Source organism: Eleginops maclovinus, chromosome 17 (assembly GCF_036324505.1).
Source record: "Eleginops maclovinus isolate JMC-PN-2008 ecotype Puerto Natales chromosome 17, JC_Emac_rtc_rv5, whole genome shotgun sequence".
Taxonomy (NCBI): domain Eukaryota; kingdom Metazoa; phylum Chordata; class Actinopteri; order Perciformes; family Eleginopidae; genus Eleginops; species Eleginops maclovinus.
The window spans coordinates 2,200,808-2,227,654 of NC_086365.1; the positions used below are offsets into that span (position 1 = coordinate 2,200,808).

At 41.1% G+C, this 26,847-nt stretch overlaps 1 protein-coding gene across 3 annotated transcripts in view; it reads right to left on the bottom strand.

The window, feature by feature from the left end:
* Positions 1 to 437: 437 nt before the first annotated feature.
* Positions 438 to 26,847, bottom strand: part of wnt5b (wingless-type MMTV integration site family, member 5b) — an 83,417-nt gene continuing 57,007 nt past the window's right edge. For all 3 annotated transcript variants that reach the window (XM_063906008.1, XM_063906009.1, XM_063906010.1), the window contains 6 exons: positions 15,878 to 16,041; positions 14,703 to 14,790; positions 14,340 to 14,499; positions 9,080 to 9,372; positions 2,176 to 2,334; positions 438 to 2,086 (listed from right to left, as the gene is read on the bottom strand). In XM_063906008.1, coding sequence (XP_063762078.1) covers positions 1,787 to 2,086; positions 2,176 to 2,334; positions 9,080 to 9,372; positions 14,340 to 14,499; positions 14,703 to 14,790; positions 15,878 to 16,041 — 1,164 coding nt within the window. In that variant the 3' untranslated portion in view covers positions 438 to 1,786. The remainder of the gene's footprint in view (positions 2,087 to 2,175; positions 2,335 to 9,079; positions 9,373 to 14,339; positions 14,500 to 14,702; positions 14,791 to 15,877; positions 16,042 to 26,847) is intronic.

The following is a 26,847-nucleotide window of genomic DNA, read 5'->3' on the forward strand; positions in this document are numbered from 1 at the left end:
TACTGCTGTTGTTGCTACATTTAATAATTATATAAATGTGATGCAATACAATTCTGAGGCCATTTATCAAATTCAGTTAAGGTTTGTTTGTAAAACCCAGTTCTGCACACTTGTCACCATATCTCATCATATTTTACTTCAGAAATAATGTATATTACCTTACTAACTACTATTAGCGAGATTAAGCCAGTGCTTCAGACTAGAATTCTTTAGTCCATTTTTAATATGTGACATTTTCTATTATTTGTAGGCATTGATACTTTTTTTCCATTTGTAATCTGGCCAGCGTCGTTGTGAATGGCACTACTGTAATCCAGTATAACTTCTCCTCTTAGCAACTGCAGCATCATTTTCCAAAACAGCCTGGAAGTGACAAAGACGTGTCTGTCGTGTGTGATGAACGCCGGCCGGGATCAGACTCAAGAACAGCACAAAGCTTTGTTGTCGAAGACTAGTTTATCAAAAGAATACACAATAATACTCAGGTATAAAACATAGAAAACAGAAAATGAAACAATAATAAAATATACCTTCTTCTCTGATCCACTACCTCTTTAAAAGTAGTAATAAATTGCAGTCTTTCTGTTTGTTCCACGCTCACACATTCATGTTGCCTCAGCATGTTCAGTCCACTCTGTCATCTTCATGGTTGCTATTGATTGGATTAGATTATACAATTAAAATATTCTTGCAAAATTCATGGTAATACAGAATTATAAGATCTTAAACCGGTGGCGAGGCAGCCGGAGAGTGGTCAACACAGGGCTTTTTTGTTGACATAACAACACGAGATGAAGAGGTCCTCTGGCAGTGTCTCTTAGTGCGGGTTCATTAAGGCAGAGAGAGCACATTAATCTCACTGATGGAGGCCTCGCTCACTTCACTGTCAGATGAAGGACGCTTGTTTAAACGTTCGCCGAGCCAAGATGCCTGCAGCCGGCGAGCCTCGTTACCCTGTCAGCTCACAGGAGCTGGAAATATGCTCCAACAGATGAAGTCCTTTTTGACAGGAGGTTAAGTTCTGCTGCATTTGGTTGAAAATCATCATAAAGTCCTTCTTTATTCCCTCCACTCGTCTCGGTCTGGACAGTTCCGGTGTTCTCTGTGAGCGTGTTTCCCCGACATCAGCACGACTCACGTATGCAGGAAGTTCTCTTGCAGGCTCAAAGTTCCTGGACGAGGACACCGCTCAGCACTCAGATGGCTTCAGACTCCAAGAGGACCTTGATGATCCCTGAACTGGTGAGATTTATGGGTCCAAAGTGTGCCGGATGTTCGTTTGAGTCTCTTTAAATAACAATCAGAGTTGTATATTTATTTACTATTTATTTATATATTTATTTCATCTGTTATCACACTGGTCATAGGTGTCCATTTATCCTTTATGTCCTTCATCCATTTTGTTTATGTCCTTCTTTTCTTTCCTCCTTCATTCAGGGTCATGATCAGGATATTATATAGAAGGAAGACGTAAAGATGGAGGGGTGGAAACAGTTGATATAATAAAAGTTGTTCAAAAAGCGAGGAACAAATCACATCCTTCTGTGCTTCCTTCTTTTGTCCACCTTTCCATCTATCCCCATCTACTGTATCCATGCATCATTGTGCCCGTCACAGACACACACAGCTGTTATGCAGATGTTTCTCTAGATGGAAGACAGCAGGTGACATAAATGGAGCAGAGATGGAAAAAATGGCTCTTAAGTCTTAACTTATCCTGAACAAAACCCTGAAAATTCAAATTTTCTCTCCCTCCATCCTCCCTCCCTTCCAGTCCGCTTGTGTGCTATTTACACACAAACTGGTCGACGAGCGTGGTGCAGCGCTTGCACTTGACGTAGCAGCACCAGTGGAACTTGCAGTGGCAGCGCTCGTGCTTGTAGATCTTGAACTGGTCGTAGCCTCTGCCGCAGCACATGAGCTCGCAGCCGTCCATGCCCTCCGAGGTCTTGTTGCAGAGGCGGCCCTGCGTGCCCAGGGAGCCCGTGGTCTCGTTGCGGAGGCAGTAGTCCGGGCTGGGGTCGGTGTAGACCAGATCCTCTGGGCCGGGGGTGTTGAAGCGCTTCTCTACCAGCTCCAGCTTGCCCTATTAGAAGTGGAATAGACAATTTGTGTGAGATTTCTGATCATTCCTTCGGGGTTAATGACCTTATCTGCTGTGTATGAGTGGATTACCTTCCGTCCGATGCGCATGGCCGCTGCGCTGTCGTACTTCTCCTTCAGGAACTCTCCAACACTTCTGAAGTCGGCCAGTTGGAGCCAGCAGGTCTTCAGACTGCAGGAGCCAGAGACGCCGTGACACTTACAGGCCACATTGGCGAGATTATAAGCCGCCTAGGGAGGTGAGAGAAAAAGACAAGATGTTAGATACATTTCTTTAGACCTCATTCAATCACTATCTTTCATATTCCTACTACACAGATTCAATTTAAATGTCCGTGCTCCAGGTCAAACATGCTTTTAGGGTCAGAAAGAGACGTTTCAGCATGGGTTTCAGCTTGCTGACTATAAAAAGGGAAATAAAAAGCCACTTTTCCTGTTTGATTTTGACTTCCTTAAAAATAAAATGATTGCTTTAAAGTAAAAAGACAACATACAATTTATGGGCTACTGTGAAGAAAAGTTAATCAAATTAGACGGTTTAACTGCCACTAAGGACAATATGTCTATAAAACACTCCATTTGGCCTCCATTGATTTATAATGCGATCATTTTAGGGATATTTGACTAAAAGACTGCTAAATTTATTCCATGTTTTATTGTTTAAATATTATGTGTCATCTTTATAGAATGTAAGTTAACCGACACACACACATTATCTACGAGTGTCAGGACTTATTATATTGTTATTATTATTTAATGTTTATTTTATTTTTGCAAGGCAAAGGTGATATGTTTATATTTTTTGTTAAATACCGTTTTCATGTTTAGTACTATAGTACACAATGTTTGTGTACAATATGAAATGCTGCCCTCTAGAGGTCAACCTGTGAAATCACTCTCAGTCACACTTTATTCATCCAGTCCAGTATCAAAGATGACTCATGTGTCTCAGGGGACTTTACAGTGGGAACAGCATATGAAACCCCAAAACTCCCAAAGAAACCCTATAATTAACGAGAATAAACTGTAAAACCTCTGGAAGGGCAACAGAGGAGCATCCAATTTGCAATCAATGTGCAATCCAAATGATAAAAGTTATAATGTGAACGTATATAAAAGAAAATTAATTGGGTCCGGGTGGATACTAAGTAATGCAGAATAAATGTGCTCAACAACGTGTGGATATTTTAACACTCAAGCTTATATAGTTTTAATTAATGAACAGCAGCTTTTGGTAATTTTCACAATTGTTTGAGGCAACTGCTCGAACATTAAATTGTAGGAAAATATATGTGGTTATTGGGTCAAAGGAGCGACACCGTGTAGATGTGCCAGCTGTGCACTTTATCCATGCCCTGCTACTCCTCCTCAGGGACATTCCTCCAAAATTAGCCTCATTCTGCAACAAATGTAGAAATACTCCTGTCTCCGGCTCTCTGTCACCACTGTGCACTGATGCAAAACCCCCTCCAGTTAAAATGAGAGGTGAAATACAGTAGATGACCAAAAGTGAAAAGTGCAAAGCAAAGAAAAACAAATAAACGATTTTGTGCACCTCAGCTGTCAATACTACTCCACCAAAGTAAAACAAACAGCAGACTGAGAATAGACGGGTTACTGCTAACCACAGGAAACACGGCTCTGTGTAAAATCCACTTTCCCACACAGCTCCCTTTAAAGACAGGGATGACATATAATTAGTCTGGCTGTTCAGTCAGTCAAATAACAAAGCCTACGGACTATGACCACTTTCCTGCTCTTTTTTTCATGACACTCGAATTCTAGATTTTATTATTTTTCACCAGGAACACCAGCTAACTGTCTACAAAATGTAAATAAAGGCATAATTTGAACTGATTTAAAACAAAACCCTTATTTTAACCCAAAGATATCTCAAAATATTCATATTTTAGCAATTATCTTCCTGCTTTTTCTTTACTTCACCAGTTTGGAAGCTGTTTGGCGGGCTCTCAGCATAATGAATGGTTTTATACATATGTGTATGCTGAGAAAACAGAACAGGAAATACAAGATTTATGGCCGTGGCGGCGGTGGACTTTAGAGGGAGCCATTCACACCCCTGCAGCTCCGCCAGGCCAGTCAGCCAGCATCCAATAAACACACCCCTCCTCCACACACACACACACACACACACACACACACACACACACACACACACACACACACACACACACACACACACACACACACACACACACACACACACACACACACACACACACACACACACACACACACACACACACACACACACACACACACACACACACACACACACACACACACACTTTATACCATGTCACTAATCATGCATTGTGCTTTGTTTCCTGTTTGCAGCAAACTCCCAGCATGCTTGCTGATTCAGTTTTTTTTCTGATTCCTCGCACAAATGAAAGCCATCACTCCTCACATTGCCTGATCTCAATTACCTTCTCACCTCTGTTAACCCCTGCATCCCGAACACCCCCGACCCCCACCTCCCACCCCTGCTCACCCTCTACTTTACTACCCAGCAGGCATAGCACTCGGCACCCTCCAATCCCGTGACTCGACCCCGCTGACCCCCTCAGACAGAGAGCAGGGGACAATGACATTCTGTAGAGCCTCGGTTCAAACGTTTGTGCTTCTGGTTTGGATATTTTGACCAACATTTAGAATTTAACGTTAACATAACCCGGAAAAAATGAAGACCACTTCAGCATTGTCATTCTCTCTGGTTTTATTATTTATAGGTATCTGTTTTAGTCAAATTATTATTTATTTTATTTGATTGTATTCTATAAACTACTGACAACATTTCTCTGAGTTGGAATTCAACAGACACTGGAATGGCTGCCGTACATGCAGAGATAAAGATTTGGAGTGGTCTCGGAGCTGTACATTTCTTTGAACGTTATCAAAGAAAGTATGTCCTCTTTGCACAGTGAGAGAGGAGTAGGTGGGTTACACTTGGTTGCATACACACATACATGGCTGGGGGAAATCCTCCTGCCTCAGATCCCCCACTGTGGGGTTGAGAAGAGGGTCAGAACCACTAAAACTAGGAAGGTAGGATTGCAACCCTTGTAATATTTATGGCCCAAAACTGTGGATAACAATTTGAGGATATGAGTGAGGCCAGAATCAGTGGGAGGTTTCGAGCCTGAGATATGGTGCATTAGCTATTTAGCAATCATATCTTTTCTCTATGTAGCCTACTTATGTTTTATCTGGTTTTATTTTTTCCATTTGTATCTAAGTTTTGTTACACGTTATTCATGAATTCCGCATTTTCTAAAACTACTATTATTTATTTTTCCATTTTATAATGTTTATACTTTATTCCACCTTTTAAATATTTTAATGTCTGAACACACTGCTGCTGTAACTAAATCATTTCTTAATTTAGGATGTATAAAGTATCTATCTATCTATCCTCTGAATTGTACTATAGACGCATCTTATTAATATTTATTTGAATCATAATACAAGCTGCCATTCACCTCCTGCTGTGAAAAGCAAACCATGCATACGTGTGTGTGTGTGTGTGTGTGTGTGTGTGTGTGTGTGTGTGTGTGTGTGTGTGTGTGTGTGTGTGTGTGTGTGTGTGTGTGTGTGTGTGTGTGTGTGTGTGTGTGTGTGTGTGTGTGTGTGTGTGTGTCCTGCATCATACTGAGCTATTTGGTTGGTCGTGTCGGCTGGGTGCAGTGACACTGGACCTGATGAAAACACACACACCCACGTTCAGTCATCCGTGGTAGAGACACGGTCCCTGTGTCAGGCACAATAGATTCTGCTCAGACAGGGTTAAGGGTTAGGAGCCGTGTGTGTGTGTGTGTGTGTGTGTGTGTGTGTGTGTGTGTGTGTGTGTGTGTGTGTGTGTGTGTGTGTGTGTGTGTGTGTGTGTGTGTGTGTGTGTGTGTGTGTGTGTGTGTGTGTGTGATAGTACCAGTATGGGGTAGATATAGAGAAAATAGCCCACCCGGCTGTTAGACAGGATGAGCAGTGAATGGGGATTAAAGAGGAGGGGACACATATTCAGGTTGAAAGCTAAAAACTCAAAAATATTGTCATTAAATATATCTTTAAGACCATTTTGTGACTTGCTGTTAAGATTATTAAAGCAGCTAGAGTTTTACTGTTGGTCACCAGAGCAGCTTCACTGAGAGATGAACTCTAGAGAAAGTCCCTTCACACACTTGAATGTTGGTCTGGTGATCGGATTAGCCATTTTTAAACCATCAAAAGGAACTAACCGGGGATTAAAACATGGATTTAAACTTTCCCGTATTCATAATGTTTGAATTTTTTTGTATTTCTTAAGTTGTAAAATCTAACATGGGTATTTAACATCTAATGCATGATGCCCCCCCTGAGGATTTGATCCTTTTCCTCCCTTAAAGATGTGAGTTTTTCTTTTCCTTATCAGTAGTGTTGTTTTGTATGCTGCTCTGATTTTAAAGGCTATTTTGTGATTGTGATGAAGAGATGTGATGCCCCTTTGTCTGCTCACTGCACTCAGATCAAGACTCAAAGAGTTAAACACTTTTTAAAAGAACTTCTTCATTTTCAGGCTGTTTTTGAAAAGAACTTGAGGCCATTGGAATAAACTGAGGATCAGATGTTTCTCTTACATGTCCGTTTAGCTATAGCTCAGATGTTTTCCTTCATAACTTGTATCATTTTGCCTTATGCATAGAGAATATTTTTTATGATTTGTGCCCTTTCCAAGTAATGAATCATAAGTCATGACACATTTGGTATTTTTTGAAACCAAATGATTTTGAAAACTAAGCGCTTACAGTAAACACACTTTTCTTTGGATCCAAACATACATAATTAATTTCCCAAATACATTTTTTAGACTGACCATTGTTGTAATGAGTAAAGATGGCTTCAGAGCAGAGGCAGCACAAAAGTATCCGGTTATTGTTTTTTCACAAGGAACGTACTAGTTGTTTTGGTCTCTGTGTGACAAGACCTGCCTCGTCTGATTGTGTGAAATGGAGACAGTGAACCTGGGTGGCAGTGTGTGTGTGTGTGTGTATGTGTGTGTGTGTGTGTGTGTGTGTGTGTGTGTGTGTGTGTGTGTGTGTGTGTGTGTGTGTGTGTGTGTTGGTCTTTGAGAGTCGGGGAACTGTGACGGCGGTCCATCCCTCACCCTGCGTCTCTGTCTCCAGACGCTTGTACACACAGACGACCATGTTATCCGCCTTGCACACAAATCAATTGAAGCCGAGTGTACATACACACACACACACACACACACACACACACACACACAGTGGCACGCCCCTGTCACCTCCACAAAAGCTCTGCGGTTTGCCTTATTCAACCAAGCAAGACAAATCCCGCTTAGGAACAAACCGGCATGTCGACGTGAGAAAGAGAGAAAAAGGGAGGAAACTGTCTTCCTCTGCGCCGCTCTCCCCCTTTTCATCTCTCTCTGCTCCTCTCTTCCGTTTCGATAGACAGGCAACAATAAAAACCAGGGATCAAACAGTAGAGAGGAGGAGAAGTCATTCAAAGAGTGTGCGTGTGAGTGTGTGTGTGTGTGTGTGTGTGTGTGTGTGTGTGTGTGTGTGTGTGTGTGTGTGTGTGTGTGTGTGTGTGTGTGTATGTGTGTGTGTGTGTGTGTGTGTGTGTGTGTGTGTGTGTGTGTGTGTGTGTTAGGTAAAGGCTGTAGCAGTAGATCTTTCTCTCTCATACACTCTGCGATAGCCCCAATGGGACCCTCGGAAGAAACACAACCTCTCCAGACCATCACCTTTGACCCCTGACACACACACACACACACACACACACACACACACACACACACACACACACAACCAGGCTCACTGTCTCTCACACAAATCAAACGGAGCTGAGATGAAACACACACACGCGCACACACACACGCACGCACACAGTCTTTGTCCTGCAAACAGCTTAAACAAAGCTCCTCTAACTGAAGATAAACACATTCTCATGATCCAGTGTGTACCAGAACAGGCAAATGGACCTTTTACGAGGAAGGTGTGTGTGTGTGTGTGTGTGCGCGTGTATGTGTGTCTGTGTGCGTGTGTGAGTGTGTGTGTGTGTGTGTGTATGACCTAGTTGAAGGTGAAAGGTCTCCGTTAGTGCATTTCTCTCCACCTGAAAGCATTTCCAAACACTTTTAGCTCAAGGTCTGGAGCTTCTAATGGTCGCTGTATGGCAACCAGAGAGGGACAAAAACCCTCAGCAACCCATTTATCGATCCATCCTCCCTATCCCATCAAACAACGGAGCATATTTCTGTCTATTGTGAAGCTGGATTTATTTAGGAATGGCAATTAATTGGTTGTTTATATATCTATTGTCAATTGTTAATTTCTTATGTTTTTGGCTTTTTTTTAGGAAAATGTATCTCTGTTAAACACAATATTTAGATTGGTGCCTTTGCATAAGTCCTTGAGAGGCTTAGCATTTCTTTAATCGAGGAGATACCCAATTTTTAATGTGTGTATTATGACTGAGTGTGTGTATGTATGTTTTCCTTCACTGGAATGTGCATTGACCTGGTGACCTAGCCAGACTCCAAGGGCGTTAGCAGTTATACCATTTGGACACTCCCAATAAATAACTTACACACACACACACACACACACACACACACACACACACACACACACACACACACACACACACACACACACACACACACACACACACACACACACACACACACACACACACACACACACACACTCACACACACACTCACACACACACTCTCACACACACTCACACTCACACTCACACTCACCCACAAATTCTGCCATGGCAGGCAACCTTAACTCACACACACACATTCTTTAGAGACATGCAGATACTATAGGATGGAGTTCAGAAGCGTAGAGACACTCACTTCCTTCCACAAAGTGTTCCTCCAGAAATCAAAAAAGTATTAAATGTATTTTTTAAAGACATAAACTTAAGGTGTGTCTCGTACCTGTCTCCCAGCTTCATTATTCTGCAGGTTCATCAGGGTCCGGGCGTGCTCGGGGGAACCACGGGGGTAATTCTTCTCTCGTTCCCTGGCGTCCACGAACTCCCGGGCGAATCGGTATCCGTAATGCACGTTGTCGCCGCAGCCTCCCCAGAGCCAATCACGCGGCAGGTCGCGGGGTCGGGCGGAGCGGCTGCAGCCACAGGTGGACAGCTCGCCCTCCCGGCACGCCCGGCTGACCGCGTTTACCACGCCCGCTGCACTGATGGCGTACGTGAAGGCTGTTTCCCTGGAGCCTGATGGAGAGAGGACACAGAGTCAACATTTGATATTACATTTAATATGCCATTCCTTCAACACTTAATGCAAAAAAGATCCTACTTTTAAATAGTGTTAGCCGTAATTTGGCCCCGTATAGTGTTTATAACAAATAAACTGTTATTGTGTTATTAATAACCAGTGCATCATTTTTTAAATTTCTTAATATGCATGTCTATTCTCCTCAATTGATCTGCTGTTTTAATAAGCAGGAAAAATAAAGGATTTTATTCAGATTTATTCAACAGTCTACAGATTTTTATCTTCACAGTCAACTTTCGATGTAAATATTGCTCTATTTTTCATGTTTAGTGATCTTATGATAGTTTTTTATCAGAGTCCCAATTTTTTAATGTATATATATGTATGCACCATAACACCAAGTCAAATTCCTCGTATGTGTTAACCTACTTGGCAATAAACCTGTTTCTGGTACTGATTCTGATAGATAGAATCGGAGGATGAAACCCTCTTTACTGTCACATACATGCACACAGCAGAGCACACACAGTGAAATTTGTCCTCTGCATTTAACCCATCCTAGTACTAGGAGCAGTGGGCAGCTATTGTGCAGCGCCCGGGGAGCAATGGGGAGGGGGGATTGGAGGTGTCCCGTGAATATATAATTTTTAGTTTTGTATTATTTTCTATTTTGAGAAGTTTATATTTTATATTTGATTATTTTCTACTCTTTATATTTTTCTAATTATTTGCAATGCCTTAACATGCTGCTGTGACGAGTTTGGGATCAATAAGAATATTATATCAGATTACACTTAAGCCAAGATACACACCTATACACAGTAAGAAAGGGCTCATCCCGTGTTTGGGGTGTAGTGAATGTGTGTGTTCACTGACAGGAATCATGGGTAGCTGCTCAGGTTACCCCCCCCCCCCCCAACACACAGCAAACAGCCCCACACCCCACTCCAGCTAACAATAGACAATAGCAGTGGGTCCAGGCTCTCTGTGTACCTGGTTAAACTCAACCACTTCAAACAGCAGCAGCCCCCTGATCCAGAAAACATGAGCAGCTTCTGATGGAGTAAACATATCAGCTTTCCTTCGGGTATACCTGTCTGATTTGTTAACCCAAATGATAAAGGATAGCACAAATCAGAGGCTCTTTACTTATGAAGTAGAAGTACTTATACTACAATACAAAAATACTCCATTACGTAAGTAAAGTAAAGTAAAGGTACTGCATTGACAATGGTACTTAAGTAAAAGTATGATCAGGAAAACATACTTAAAGTATCAGAAGTAAAAGTTAAGTTATTTACATTTTAAAAGGATAAATAGTTCAAAGTAAAAGCACCAAATCTTCACATATGATAAGCTTGAACTGTGAAATATTTGAACACAAAAATGTATTAAAACAATTTGCAAAATTACTGCTAATTATTTTTTTCTCAAACCATATAAGGTTGGAAAAAACATCATATGTTCCCCCTTTTTTGTGTGTAAAAATCTGGATCTTTAAAGTAACCAGTAACTAAAGCTGTAAAATAAAAGAAGTGAAGTAAAAGTTCAATATTTCCATCTATATTGCAGCGGAGTAGAAGTATAATGTGGCACGGAAAGAAAATACTCAATTGAATTCCAAGTAATGCAACCTTGTACTAAAGTGCAGTACTTGAGTACAAGTAATTGATTACTTTCCCCACTGCAAACACTATTCTCTCACTCACCTCTAGTGGTGGCATCTACCTCACAAACACTTAACTTCATTTCTGGGGTTTATTTGTGGCACTCACAACAAAGGACCTTAAATATTCAGCAACATGTCTTTCCAGAGACAATATCCCTGTCGATCTGTGTGAGCAGTTAACATTTTTACCATTATTTCCTACCTATTAAAAAGTCCTAAATACTGTTGACAGTGTATTTTGGGATTAGTCCCAACATGTTGGGAAAAGATTGTTGCAGGTAACAGTTATTTTTCAATCCAGAAAGCACCCAAAGGTAATCTACATTGTATCGGGCTGAAGGCAAACAGACATCTCAAATCTTGTACAAATGAATCAACTATCTGCATGGGCAACACTAGAGGAAGGGAAGTGTCCCCTTAAAGAGAACCCTGGAGGACCCTGTCTCACATCAGAGGAAAGACAGAAGCTCTAACTCTGATGTGTTGCAGTGCAAAGACCTACAGTACATGCAGGTAAATACATCATTAACATTGAAACACTAAATCAGTTTTAAAGAAAGAAAGAAAGGACCATCTCTACTGCGGTTACTGTTTGATGTTGGCTCGATGCATAGTATTCAACACACACCTCCGTATTAATGATTTCTGTCCGCCCGCTCCCACTGTGGAATACACACCCTGCATGTCTATTCTCTGCATTAATACACAAAGCGTTTCAACACTCAAAGCTACCGGGCTGACAGGTAGGAGGCTAAGTGCTCTGAAACTGAAATTTACACGTGAACAGCAGAGAGCCTCGTGGTTTTGGTGATTGGGATTCCCATGACAAAGACCACAGAGAGGATTTATTAGACATTATAGTGTGAGGTTTCTCTGTGTAACTCTTTATCCATGATTGTGTTTCACAGTGATATTCCTGAAATGTTGCTTTGGAGAACAGATCATTTTAAATACTTTGAAAGACTAGAGGCAAAACTAGCTGTTGATTTCTGGCTCATATACAGTTCTTTTCCAACTAATGTGCACTGCCCCTTTAAAACAAACAAATACAATACATGTAAAAACACTGCCTTTCTTAAAAAAATATTCAACTTATTCCTGTTTTATTTCTATTTGTTTAAGCCTGTTATACTGTCTCAGTCATAATCTGTTGCGCTTTTATTAATATTTTTAAATCTACTATTTTGTTATACAATTCTCTTCTATAATTATAATATTCCAACTGAAAAACTATTAGGTTAAGGTAGAGAACTGTAAAAAAGTACATTTACTCACGTACTCTTAATATTCTTATGTACTTTTAGTTTACTTGAGTATTTCCTTTTGATGCTACTTCATACTTGGACTTCATTTTGGAAGCAACTACATGCGTCTGACAGCTTTAGTAACTTTATTAATTCAGATTATTAGCTAATACTGAATATAAATCAACATTGCTACATAATTATATCATATTTCAAGATATCCAGCAGCAGTAAATGAAGAGTAATTAAAGGTTTCACATTTGCCGGCTGCTATGAACACATTAATGCACCAACAATCATAATGCACTCATTTTATATACAGTATGTTATTCTGAAATGATGACATTAGGATATCATGCTTAATTAATACTTTTACTTTTGGTACTTTCAGAATATCTTTAAACCTAAACGTTTGTACTTTTACTTAAGTAACATTTAATTAGTATTCCTAATGTATTAGTGCTACTTTTAGTTAAGTATCAAATCTGAGTACTTCTTCCAGTGTTATTTGCAGCCTAGTATCGCTCGTAAATATATTATGGGATGCCTGTAGCCTGGAATAAACACAGGGCAGACAGACAGGCAGGTATGCATGCATAGCTGAGGCTTTTCATTCAACTTTTAGGAGCAGGCCGGCTCCCTCTCAGGATGCGCGCTCACATTATGCAGCAGATAAAGAGCCAGCGGAGAGGCCGAGGGGTTTTATGGGACTGCGGGGCCCAGACTTCAAATAGCAGGTCCGGATCTGCCGGCTCGGTGTCAGCTCATCAGCGCATTTCAAAAGAGCAGCCGCGGGACAATGGACCGACTAACACCTCCATATAAACCTGGAGATAGACGAACTGTCAATAGAGAGCCAGGCCGAGAGGCAGAGACAGAGAGGGCTGAAACACCTCGGCTGACTCCCGCAGCGGATTTCACACTTACATGTTGATGAGAGCTTTCCCACATCGCCTGCTGGGAATTAGACGCACATGCAACTGATCCAGGCTCTTATCTGCTGCTGGGTGTTTACTGAACCTCTGCCCGGAGACTACACGGGGTTTGCGCTCATAATTGTGCAGTTTATGTGCGTTTTTGTAAAGTACCCCTGTCTGCGTCTCCGCTTCAACTGGACAGAGGAAGTTATTGTTGCGCATGCGCAAAGAAAACCGGGCCTAAACATTCTGCGCTTTATCCAATCACAGGCGTTTTTCTGTGTTATAAAGGGGGAGGTTTTTTGGGTATAAAGATGTACTGCTTAATACATCTTTAAAAATACTTTTCAGATTTTTATTTTGATTTAGCAATCAATTAGTCGACCAATTCTTGCAGCTCATGCCTACTTTAAATATTGTGCTGTCTATATGTAAACATTTGCCTAATATTTTATGTTCGTATCTCCTGTTGGCCTTAAATGTTGTTGTAATTGCACAGGGGAAAAATAATAATTCCCTATCACAGGAATGTTACATCACTGGTAACCAGTCATGTATATTAACCCGCTGCTAGTTTCAATGTGAGGCTACTGTTTGACTCATATTCCTGTCCAAACACTGACATGCAGTCCATTACTATTTCAGACTGTTACAGATAACCCCCTTTCAAACATTTAACACCCTGATCGGCATGACCTCTCCAAACACCTGTTGTGTTTTAATCATAATAACAGTCGAACCAGGGAGAAACAATACATTGCTGCATTACGTACTGCCTTACATCTAGTAAAGAAAAACTAAAGATGTGTATGACAGAAGTCACTGAAAATCTCTTGGTTTTCAGTATAACGCTGTTTTAATTTTTACTGATTAGCTTTCAAAGACACGTTACATTTCTTGCTGTCTGGACAAGCCTGGATGTAACAACTGGGATTTTGCATGCTTGAGGAAATCACATCTTTCTCTGATTGCTAAACTGACATTAAAATGTACAATCATACAAATTGGAAGCATACAATAAAATGAAACCCAGAGTTCAAATCTGTCATCACTCTTGAATTGACTGAGAGGTACTTAGAGACACAAGACAACAACTTCTCTTTATGCTGCCCCTGTTCAGACACCCAACTCACCAATCTGCATGACGCGTCCAAACACCGACGTGTTGTCCACCGTGCTGCAGTTCCACCTCCTCTGTCTGAACTGGTACTGGCACTCCTTGATGCCAGTCTTGGCTCCATCTCCGATGTGGACCATGTGGTCCTGGTACAGCTGGCACAGCTTCCTCTGGCCCTGCAGAGTGCAGCAGCACAGCACAGATTAGCAGAGATCAGCATGTGAATGGTTCCATGCTTCAGCGGTCCCTGTGAGGATACTCTTAGGATTCAGATCAGGGGTTAGTCTGTGTTGATCTTGTACAGCCACAAAATGCAAAACGGAGCTAGTGGAGGTGTATTTCAATCATTAAAATATATCTAAAGCATGCAGAGACTCACCTGGGAGAGACCGGACAGCTGGCTGCACAGAGGCTGAGCTCCGATGATGTACATCTCGGGACGCTGGATGGGGGTCAGAGCCAGTGACCTGAGAGACAGAGGGCCATATTGAGTCTAAAATTGAACCAATAAACTCTATCTGTTACCATCAAAGATAAGTGGCGGAGACAGGATCTCTGTGATGTACGACTCTCCCTGAGAGGAGGTCGGTGCTGCAGAGGACAAAGTTCAGAGACAAGTTTATTAGTACAACTGGCCTATAAAGTGTAGATAAATAGACTCTCCTGGTGTTCATCTCTGCAAGCACTCCCCCCCCTTTTCCTTTCCTGTCCGTTTCACCCAAACAGTTGTGGCCTAATCATACATTTTGAATCATTTCTGTTTAAAAATAAGTCACACTTTGTTCCCACATGCAGAGGATATGACAGACTCTTGACCCTTCCATTGAAAGGCTGTTCTGATTCTACATAAACTGACAGGAAGGTGAACTCAAGCCTGCTCTAACCTGCACACACCCTCCTCTACATCACCATAAAGCCAACCAAACAGCATAGTTGCATAGTAGTCATGTAAGTCAAGAACAAGTGTGGCTAATTGAGGCTCCTACAGGCACAGCAGCAGCAGCAGCAGGCCGCCATGCAGGCCATTTGGGGCTCAGCAGGGTAAATATTGTGACAGAGCCCTCACATTTGTTCCATTAGGACTCTACTACAGAACTGGGTCATCACCCCCAAAACACACACACAGACACAAGAGAAAACACAAAGTCTATAGTTCACTTTTTTTGCCATTTGCCTTCTTATCAATGGCATCTAAGAGAAACAGATTGAGGAGAAAGGCACCATTTTTAAATTAAGCTTGTGTCATTGTGGCATAGCAAAACAGACATATCGTATATCAGGAAAAGGCATGAGTGTATATTTATTGGTATAAATGTATTCAGACCCACTGTATTATGAGTCCTGTCCTGTGCATGTGTGTATTATATACTGTGTGTAATTACTTCTAGGTGAACACCTGAAATTCCCCTTGAGGAAGGTTCTTCTTGTTGTTCTTCTTCTTAAACAAATGAAGGGCTAAAAAAAATGTTGCTGCAAAGTTGCTCTGCTACTAAATGGAGGTCATAGGTCCTCAGTGCGCAAACATAAACATGTATTAATCATTCAGTTACTCACCACCATGAGTTGGCATCCACGACCAACAGTTGGGAGCTGCACGCGAGGAAGGCGGCTGCCAGCAGCAGATGCCGCAGGGCGCCGGTGCGCTTCCTCCGGACAGGCCTGTTGTCCATGGTCCGCCGCGTCACCGCCTCACAGCCGCTGCAGGGGAAAGTGCTCTGCTGTTGAGACATGGGCAGAAAATCAGGAGAAGTCCCTCCTGCTTGGCTCCGATGGGTAAACCCTATGGCGCTGCGAGGACAGTCCACTTGTCTTGCCTGCTCCTTTCCTCCCGATCTAGTGATTAAAGCTATAAAAACAAACGGAAAAGGGGCTAAAAACTAATTTTAAAAAGGGCAGAGTTTGTAATCCCCAGGGATGAGACTTGATCTGAAATTACTGCAGCATTTTCACGAAAGGCCAAGGTCTGCTTGTTTAAAATCCAGTGTCTCCAATCCAAAGGCGTGCGTAAAATGCTTTTGGTATCAGTTGGGTTTTACGCAAAATGCGAGAAGTTTTCCTCTTCTGTTGTCTATTAAAATAGACATAAAAACAGCAAAGGTACAATGTGAAAACTGTGATCCTCTTGTTGACTTGAGGAAAGATTAAGAAGGAGATTAAACGCTAATTGAGCAGCAAAGCGACTGTTCCTTTCCCTTCCTGTCCCCTCACCACATCTCTCTCTCTCTCTCTCTCTCTCTCTCTCTCTCTCTCTCTCTCTCTCTCTCTACACTCCTCCTCTTCTCACCCCCACTTCACCTTAGACCCCCGCCCCCCTGCCCTCTCCCTCCCTGGCCATACATTGCGCGCGCATGGGGGTGCAGAGCAGAGGTCCACCAAATGGGTATTGGACACAGTCGACAATTGAAGCAGACTGGAAACACCTGTGATATTGCATTCAAAGGTTTTAGATAAGAATAAAGAGCTAAATCAATTGTGTTTTTTGGGCAAGCTCTTCCTTGTTACTTCAGCCGAAACACCAAACAAGGCATTTATGATGTCTTTCTGAGCGGGGATCAGTTTAACGTTCATCCACGGATCTTCCGCTCCTTTAATACAACTAACACGTTAAACGTGTTTATTATAATGTTCTTTCCTCACTAAAGTGGGTAAAATATTACCAGCAGAAGGTGTAAAGTAGGATATGGTAGAAAAATAATGAGCGATCGGGGTTGAACTTTTTACAAAACCCCAACCGACCTCCCTAAAACTTCACGTGCGTCAAATTCCTTCAATCAGCTGAAGTGAATAATTTGTTTGAATAAAAGGTGAGTGCTTCAAAAATCGTCTAATCCCCTCTCTGGTCTGCGAAAAGAAGAGACAACACACCATAACCCCGCCTCTCTCGCATGCGCGCACACACACACACACACACACACACACACACACACACACACACACACACACACACACACACACACACACACACACACACACACACACACACACACACACACACAGACGTAAAGGGCCAGGACGCCTGAAAAGAGTAAAGAAAAGGCGTGTTGGAGCGAGCTCTCAATCCATAGCCCGGTCAAAGACAGAAAGACAGGCCTGCAGGGGAACAGGCTCTGGGATCTGAGGGGGTCTGGGGGGTCCTAAACCTCTAGAAAATGCTGTTTGAAAACAATCATTTAAACAGAGGGCTATTAGTTTAAGGATTTTTTTGTTGGACTAATAAAAAAGTCATCAAACTCCATAAACCTACTGAAACAATTTATACAGTTTGCTGTTCAGTCTGATAAACACTAATGCAACATCACATGAGGCCTGATCGAAATTGGACATGCGTAAAAACTTTAAAAATTGTTCGCATCAAAATTCCTTCAAATATTCTGAAATTTGTGGGATTTTACTTGAGTGTGTCTGCAGAGAATCGGATGTCACTCGCTTCTGCATTATAATAGAGAACGTTAGACGCTGCTTTCATCTCTCGGGGGCCACACACACACACACACACACACACAAACACACACACACACACACACACACACACACACACACACACACACACACACACACACACACACACACACACACACACACACACACACACACACACTGACTCTAACTAGCTGCCTTCAATATACATCTGATTGACATTCTGCAGTGGGCGGGTGTTGGGTCAAAGTCAGGTTGAGCGAGGGAATAGACAATGACATGATAAGATTTTTTTAGGAAACAGGAAGGTGATTATAATATATTATAATATGCAACAACAGGTGAACTGGTCCGACAGATCCCTCAGCGAGACTCCCTGAGGCTGGAATACATGGTTTCCTTTCTGCTTCCTTCCTGTTCTTCCACTTGTCATCTGCAGTTTACACTTTATAAACCTTTCTGTCAAATGCTGAGTACACAATGATAACGGCGCCCTCATCTGGTGAAACACAGACATTGATTGAAATTTAGCTGTGTTGAGGCACCTAGTTTGCTGGATTGTTTCCATCCTATGCTTCTCAATACAATATGTTCCCTTACAGTTAGTTAAAACGTTGTTATGGTAACATTGGTTGACATGTCAGATGTATGAGCCATTAGTAGTTACTCTCTAAAACAGTGTCAAGTGATTGAGTCCCAAAGAAGTCAAAATATACAACATCCAACCTACAAACTGAAAGGTTAGGTAACCAAAAATGCAGTATTAAAACATTTGTTCTTTCCTCTTTTTCTAATTTATTAATTATTTCATTTTGTTACCCTTTGGCCTTTACATCTACTGCACTCAAATATTACTTCATCATCTATGCATCAGTTAAACTGTAATAATGTCACATGTGATAATAACATATCAGTATGAGGGGCCATTATTTTGCAGAACGAGTCATTTGTCTTTGATGCGTTATTTTAGCTGGCATACTTTATTTGTTTTGTTCTGTTACTAGAATTTTTATTGAATACATTTAACTAATCATAGAACATTCCTTTGTTATTCTACTTAGAATCCGAGCACTATGAGTCCACAATTTATCACGGGACCAAAATGACTTTGTAGCTCTCAGGAAGTCTACAGATTTAGGTAAATATGGTGATAAATGATAAGATATACTTAATTGATCACAAATTGGGAATTATTTTCGTTACAGCAACATAAAAAGACCAGGCATTGCACACAATTAGAAATTGAAAAGAGTAGAAAATAAACAATTATAAAATATAAACATCTCCAAAATAAAATTAAAGCAGAACTAAAAAGTAGAAAATATTGAAGTTGAAGATAAAATCTGTAAACCATCTGACAAATAAAACGCTTTTGATCAAACACTCCCAGCTCTCACTTCAGCTCAGCATACAGGAAGTCTTTTTCTACAGCTATTTTTATTGTTGTTTACCTGTTTTCCTGTGCATAATGAAACGCTGGGACACAGCAGTGACTCTGATAATGACAGTCCCATCACCAGTCTGTAACTGACAGCACATTGCCCTCTAGTGTTACCCAACACACAGTCTTTATATTACAGTAAAGGTAGAGGAGGAAGAAGTACTCAGATCTTTAAGTACAATTACTCATTTCGAAAAACACTTTGTTGTTAGTAAAAGTCCTGCAATTAAAGTTGCACTCAAGTATTGACATCGAAATATACTTTAAGTACAAAGAGACTCATTATGCCGTGTGGCCCTTTTCAGATTAAAATATATTAAATCTTTACTGTATACAATTATTTATGCATTAATGTCAGTGTTGCAATTTGGTAGATGTGGGGGTTTATTTCAAACATTACTGCTGGGTAATGATGTCTTAATTTACTTTTTATTCTGTATTATTAATCTGCAAAGTAGTTAGCTACTAAATCTGTAAAACAAATGTAGTGAATACAAAAATTGACTCCAAATTATAGTGACAAAAATGTCTTAAGTAGCAGAAAGCAAAAATAAACCTGTGAAGTACCTCAAAGTTGTAGTTAAGTACAGTACTTGAGTACATGTACTTAGTTACCTTTCATTACTGATTATAGGAGCCTGAGTAGACACTTATACACATCCATCACATCTGTATTCTGGTTGAAGCATCTCTTGAGACTGAGCTGATTAAACCATACTGATAGTTTGTCATTTGGGAGCTGAAGAGGAACAGCCCAACATCTTATTCTAGGAAACAGTGAACTGGATTGCCCTCACTGCTCTGGGACAGCTGCTGCTATACTGGTAACGTGTGATGTGCCTGTTGAGACACAAGGAGGCGCAGCTCAGCCACCGAGCCAATGGATGGAGAGCTACATTGAGACAGGGAGGGGACAATGACATGGAGACAAGAGTTGGATGGAGTGAGATAAATAGAGAAAGCAGTAGGAGGGAGAACACAGAGGGAGAAAGAGAGAGGGAGTGTCCAAGTAATGGATACAGAGAGAAAGGAGAAAAAGGCAGAAACAGAGGGAGCGAGGGAGCGAGGGAGGACGACTCCCCAGAGGATGTGTGCAATAGCCGTGCAACAGGGAGCAATGCCTGCAGTGTGCAGCTCCTCTCAGCAGCTGGTCTCTGGATCTCCGACAGAGAAAGTGGCTCTGTCCTGCAGCGCTGATCAGCTCTCAGCTGATCCCCTGGAACCTGCTCCAGCCAAAATGCTAAATAGCCATTTTTAGAAATGACTGCCATTGAAGAATTGATCATCCTTTAGTTAAAAACAAAAAAACATCCTCTGAGTATGTGGAGGAGACAGGGTGGATTTATACGTTTTTAAAGTCCTCCATCACAGTGCTGGAGAGGTATTCTGCTCTTTCACTACAGTAATACTGCAACACAAAAACATCATTCATTTGGGAGTCAAGATGTCACATGAATTCACAACTTATCAAAATGTGCTCAAATTTTTAAAAGTAAGCATATTTCATTAAATAACAAATGTTATATTTTAAGAATGTGTAGGTAGCATTGACTGTTTGCCAGTCATGGTAAAACTAGAATTTACTGTTTGTATTTACTTTTGGGTAGTTTATAAAATATTTGTTATTAATTGTTTCTTAAAATCATCACATTCCTTTTATCTTAACTAACAATTGCTTTCAAATGACTGTTCTCAAGCAGAAAGTACATTCACAAAGTTCTGCAGTATAAGGTTTCTTCTTTGAGATATCTATACTTTAGAATTGTTTATTTCTTCTTTGTATTTCTTATTATTTGCTATGCCTTGTATTGCATTATGCTGCTGCAACACAAACATTTCCCAATTTGGGATTAATAGAGATGAGATTAATTTTTTTTATAAAAAAAAGTCATTCTTATCTTAATATCAACAAGCAGCATAACATGTCAATTCTCCAGTAGCTCAAATGTGTACTTAGTCACAGTCCACCTCTGCCAACCAACTCTAAATAACTCCCCTATCTCCACAGTAAGAGCACTGATGTTCCATTGCAGCTGCCAACCTGAACATCTTTCCTGCATTCGACACACAAACAAGGGTTGATCTTTTTTCCAAAGGTCAAAGGTCAGGCACAGCTGCCTTGACCCTTGAGCCTGACAGGATGTATGGTTATGCTGTAGGACACTTCCGCCCGGCAGATGTTTGTATTTATTAGAACGTGTTTGGTTTACTCTGCAGCTCTCTCTTATGTAACTCATTTCTTAAAGGGGCCCTATTCTGCTTGTTGGGGTGTTCCCTCTCCTGTAGTGTCCATTGGACTCCTTTGATTACATCCTGAACAAACTGACATCACTATGTAACACTCTCGCTTCTAATGGGTAGTGCTTGTATGTGACAGGCTATAGGGCGGGACATCTCAAACTGGTTGACCGATCAAAACAAAGCCAGCCAGCTAACCGATCAGAGCAGACTGGGCTCTGGTTTTAGAGGGAGGGTGAAAAGAGGTGCTGCTGCAAAGGCAGTATGAGAACAATAAAGAGCTTTCTGAACATTAAAGCATGGAGACATGTCCCAGGAGATTCACAAAATACTGATATGAAGCTGAAAAGGAGAATAATATGTCCTCTTTAAAGAACAAAGCGGAACAGATTGGAATACTTGGCAACTTTGTGCAGACACATGGACAGATTTGTAAGAACCAAAGAACCCAAAACTACAAATGCGATCGTGTAAACCCAAGGGAGGATGACTACCTGCTCCCCTCACTCTATGTGATGTGTCTCTCTCGCTCAGTCGGTCTCTGTGTCGCTCGTCCTTCATGTCTGTTCCTTTTCCAAAAACGCACACACACACATGTGAGCAGCAGACTGCTAAATGCAGCTGGCTGCAGGGAAATGTACTGCACACACACACACACACACACACACACACACACACACACACACACACACACACACACACACACACACACACACACACACACACACACACACACACACACACACACAGCCTTGGGGACACAGTGGGACTTGGAAGCAGCTGAGAGGAGCTTCAGAGGCCTCGGGCTTCTCGTGTCTATTTTTTTTTTTCAGTTAACATGTGCGATTGCATGTTGTCCTATGGAAACCAATCCTCACCCTCCCACATTCTGCTGTCCCTATTTCTTTCTTCTCTTTGTCACGCTTGCTCTCCCTTCTGCACCCTTTCACCCTCTCCATCTCCCCTCCCCCCCCCCCGACCCTGTCCATCTCCTCCCTCCTTCCCTCCATCCATCCTTCTGTCAGCTGGCAGAAGATGAGTCATGCCTCTAGCTGGGAGGCTAAAACTCTCTCCCCCTCTCCCTCTAAATATATCTTGCCTATACTTCTCCTCCTCACTCTTTCTGTCTCTCTTTTTTCGCTTCCTTCTCTCAGACTTCTCACCATCTGTTTCTCCACGTCTCTCTGCTTTGTTCTGTCGCGGTCCTTCCAAGCTTTTCCTCTTAATATTTCTCCCATGCGTTTTTGTCTTCAGATTCATCATGTGTTTCTATCAGTCCCTCACCTTCTCTTCCTCTGTCTCTCTAACAGTAAACTAATGCGTATAAAAATCTGTTCTCACATTCCCACCTCTCTAAACTGTGGTGATGTGAAGATGCATTCATTCCATTTCACCCTCCCAGTTTATCATGTAACTTGAAATATATCCATATAGTGTGTAAGCTTTCTTATCTCAACTTGTCCACATTTGCAGCTTCTTGTAAATTTGTTTTCTGCATAGTAAACATGTTTGTTAAAAGCAACTGGTAACCTACTTGTTATAAATCAAGGTATCAGTCATATAATGTATAGGCAAGGCTTCTAGTTGCTGTGTATGGATGTATGTGTGTCCAATTTAGGACATTTTCATGATATAATAATAATAAGTCTGCTGTTTGCTAAAAACAGAGCTATACAAACTGAAGCATGCAAGCTGAATGCAATTTCACTGGAACATCAAATCCAATCCAAATGCAAAATTACAGTTAATAGCTAATACCAGTCAGAATCCAATGCCGGGTATATTTGTACACTACATTACAGCGACTATAGATCAACCTTTGCTTCACGGTAGATACTGTGTCTACCATTGACATTGAACCATTTCTGTCATTGCTGGTGATTTTTTTTGGTGAGATGCTTAAGAAACATCATAAGGCGACCTGACTTAGAGTGAGCACAAAACCAACAGACCTCTTGTGAGTTTTCTCACAATTAAAAACAAGAAAATGCTTTCCATCACACACTAAAACACAGTTTAACAGTAGAACAAGCAGAGAAAGGTCATGAGGTATTCCAGTAACATCAATCTCACAGCAGTATTTTATACAAGTCTGCCAAAACTACTTAACATAGGCCTCGACAAGCTTCATCTCATAGTAGTTTCGTAATAAAGAATAATATATATATAATCTTTTTTAAGTTTCATAGTCTCATCTCCCAGAAGAGCTTGAACATCTAACGAACAATACACTGAAAAAACCGAGACGTTCACTTTTATTAAATTAACTGTGTCAATAGATTTCACATAAATGGGGCGAAGCCTGCAAGCTAGTTCAGGCAGTCAACTCGAGCACCAATGATACATTCGCGCATAAGCCCCTCGTCACTCTTGCAACCAACCAAACATAGTCTCCTAAATCTGGCGCTCTATTTAAGCTGTTGGATCTGCCTACCTCTGCCTTGCTAATGCTGCTGCTGCTGCTACTGCTGTTTCCACACTGCTAATGTGTTCACCTTGCTGCTGCTGCTGCTGCGTTCACGTTGGCGATGCTCGCCTGCCCCACCACCACCCCAGCTCCTCACCAGCTTCCACCTGTAGGCTCGGGGGATAGTTATCAAGTCAAAGTCAAAGTCAAAGTCAAAATCCACTTTATTGTCAAAGTTTCCACGTGTTATACATACAGAAAATTGAAATACCGTTTCTGGCAGTCCCACAGTGCAAATACAAACAAGAACATATATCATAAAAAGATGTTATGTTACCTAATCATTACTCGATGTACTATGTTAACATGTGGAGTGATGAGGCCAGAGCCTAGACGCCAAACCCAAACTATATACTGCTTCTAATAGACATATTAATGAAACGTGTGAGTTGTCTGACTGAACTGTATTAGGTTAGTTAAACGCAATAATATTAAGTTTAAATTAAAAAAAAAATTAGGTTCAACTTAGTATTATTGCTTTCAACTAACCTTATACAGTTATGTGAAATTTGTTGAATACAATATTAAACTACATTTTTCATTTTTTTCAGTGATATTGTGTGGAACCAGCCGTGTTTGGCAGCTCAAAGGGAACGAGGCACAGGAGAGATCTCTGGCTGCCCAGGTTTGGCACCGGTCTGGAACGGTGGGACAGGCCAAGTCCCTAATCAGGAAGCCCAGGGAGAAGCCACTAAAGCTGGGCCAGATCCGCTGATTCCCCTTGGTGCCCTGGAGCTCCGCTGGTCAAACTACACTGCTCTCCTGATCCCTTTACACACACACTTAAACATGTATAAACACAATTTGGAAGCATACACACAAACACTGTGAAAGGCTGAATGACACAGACACACACATACTGTACCAGTACACACATGTTTGCCTCGCTCACTGTTTGCATGCGCTCACACACACACACACACACACACACACACACACACACACACACACACACACGGTTCCGGTATGGAGATTTGAGACACTCTGGGTAGATACAACTTTTCCCTCATCTTACTTTGAACACATTGTAAAACAGCACCCATACCTCACGATCAGAGGTACAGGTAGGGATTGTGCACACACTGAGAGAGAAATTTCTCCTTCTTCAAGACACCCATCCTAGCCCTTTTTTGTCATAAACTCAAACCACCATTAAGGTTGTAATGACTTTAGTCACTGCAATGTAACTAGGAAAGGATTTATTAGAGGCAATTTTTTCATTTTACATATTTCCCTTTGAATAATATTATTTACCTGGATGGAAATGTTGTTTGCCTCAAAGGCCTGAAAGGCAGTGTGAAAATAATACACAAAAAGAGGATTGAATTATTATAATAAACTGTAAGGTAGCTACATTTGGACTTAAATGTCTTTGATTATTTAAATGGTGGCTTGTGTGAGACATGAGCTGGTGAGTAATATGTTTGAGAGCACAGTCCCTGATGAGTCATCTTTGTCTCAATGGTCTGCTCACTTGCTGCTGTTTCTGGATTTCAGTCAGTACTGGCAATATTTCAATGGTTTTTCTGAGAAAAGTCTAAAGGGTATTGTTTTTAAGTCCACTAGATGTGTGATCCTAGCCTTGAAAGTTACATAATTTTGCAGGTATCAAACACAGTATAAGATGACAAATGTCCTTGACAGAAGAAATAATTTTCCAACACATTTCTGTTTGATAGTGAGACAAATAATCCGGATTTGCTCCAACAGCCAATATAAATGGCTAGTTAAGATGAGGTAAAGCTATTTAAAAGTGCCATAAAACTGTAGTTAGAGTTAAGGAATGAATCTCCATATTAACTAGCTCTAAGGTTGTACAAAATAACTTACTCCACTCTGTCTCATTGTATCCCACATGTTATGTATCTTTACTTGACCTATCAGAATCAGAATACCATTATATGTCCCACTGAGCCAAAGATAGCTTAATGTTAATGAAGAAGGTTGCATAACATAATAAAGAATCCGCAGAGAGGACCAAAATCCCTCCTGAGGTGTGAGCAAACCTGGTGACCAACTACAAGAAGCATCTGACCTCTGTGCTGCCCAACAAGGTTTTCTCCACCAAGAACTAAGGCATGTTTTGCAAGAGGATCAAATACTTATTTCCCCCAGTTAAATGCATATTCATTTATATCTTTATTTTAATACACTTTTCTGGATTTCTTTTTTGATATTCTGTCTCTCACTGTGAAAATAAACCTACCATTACAATAACAGACTGTTCATTTCTTTGGAAGTGGGTAAACTAACTAAATTGGCAGGGGATCAAATACTTATTTCCTACACTGTATATATATATTGGACATAAGTAGTATTGTACAACAAGGGTGTTATAGTCTTTGTTGTTATATGTGTGTGTGTGGGTCTACCGGGGGCCGTGATGGTTTTAAAGTCTGACTGCTGCAGGGAGGGGGGACCTACATATACATTTTACAATAAGCAAATCATTAAAAAAACACTTGTACTTTTTATGGCTTTACACATATTCGTAATGATTCACTCCTCTGGTTGCAGTGGGTGTGTTGGGAGGGACTTGGCTTGGGAACTGAAGATTACTTCCGACTCCTCTCTGTACGTCAGAAAAATGTGTTTGTGTTTGTATCCATGCACATGTAATCTGACCTACTGGTCCGGTCCTGTGCATGTGTGTGTGTTGTATGGTGTGTAATCACAACTGAGTGAACAACTGAATTTCCCCTTGGGGATAAAATAAAGGTTCTTATTTAAACACGACTCTGCTTGGTCTCACACTTTAGATTTGAGAGATCCTGCTTAAAATATTAGTAATGGTACGTGGTATATATCCACATCAAAACCTGCAAGATGGAAAATAAGCTGTTTTCCACCTTCATGGCCCCCTGCACAAACACAGACAAACAGATAATAAAAACCACCCAAACACACACACACACACACCCTCACCAATATGCAGCCTATTCATGCCAAGAGATGACAGAG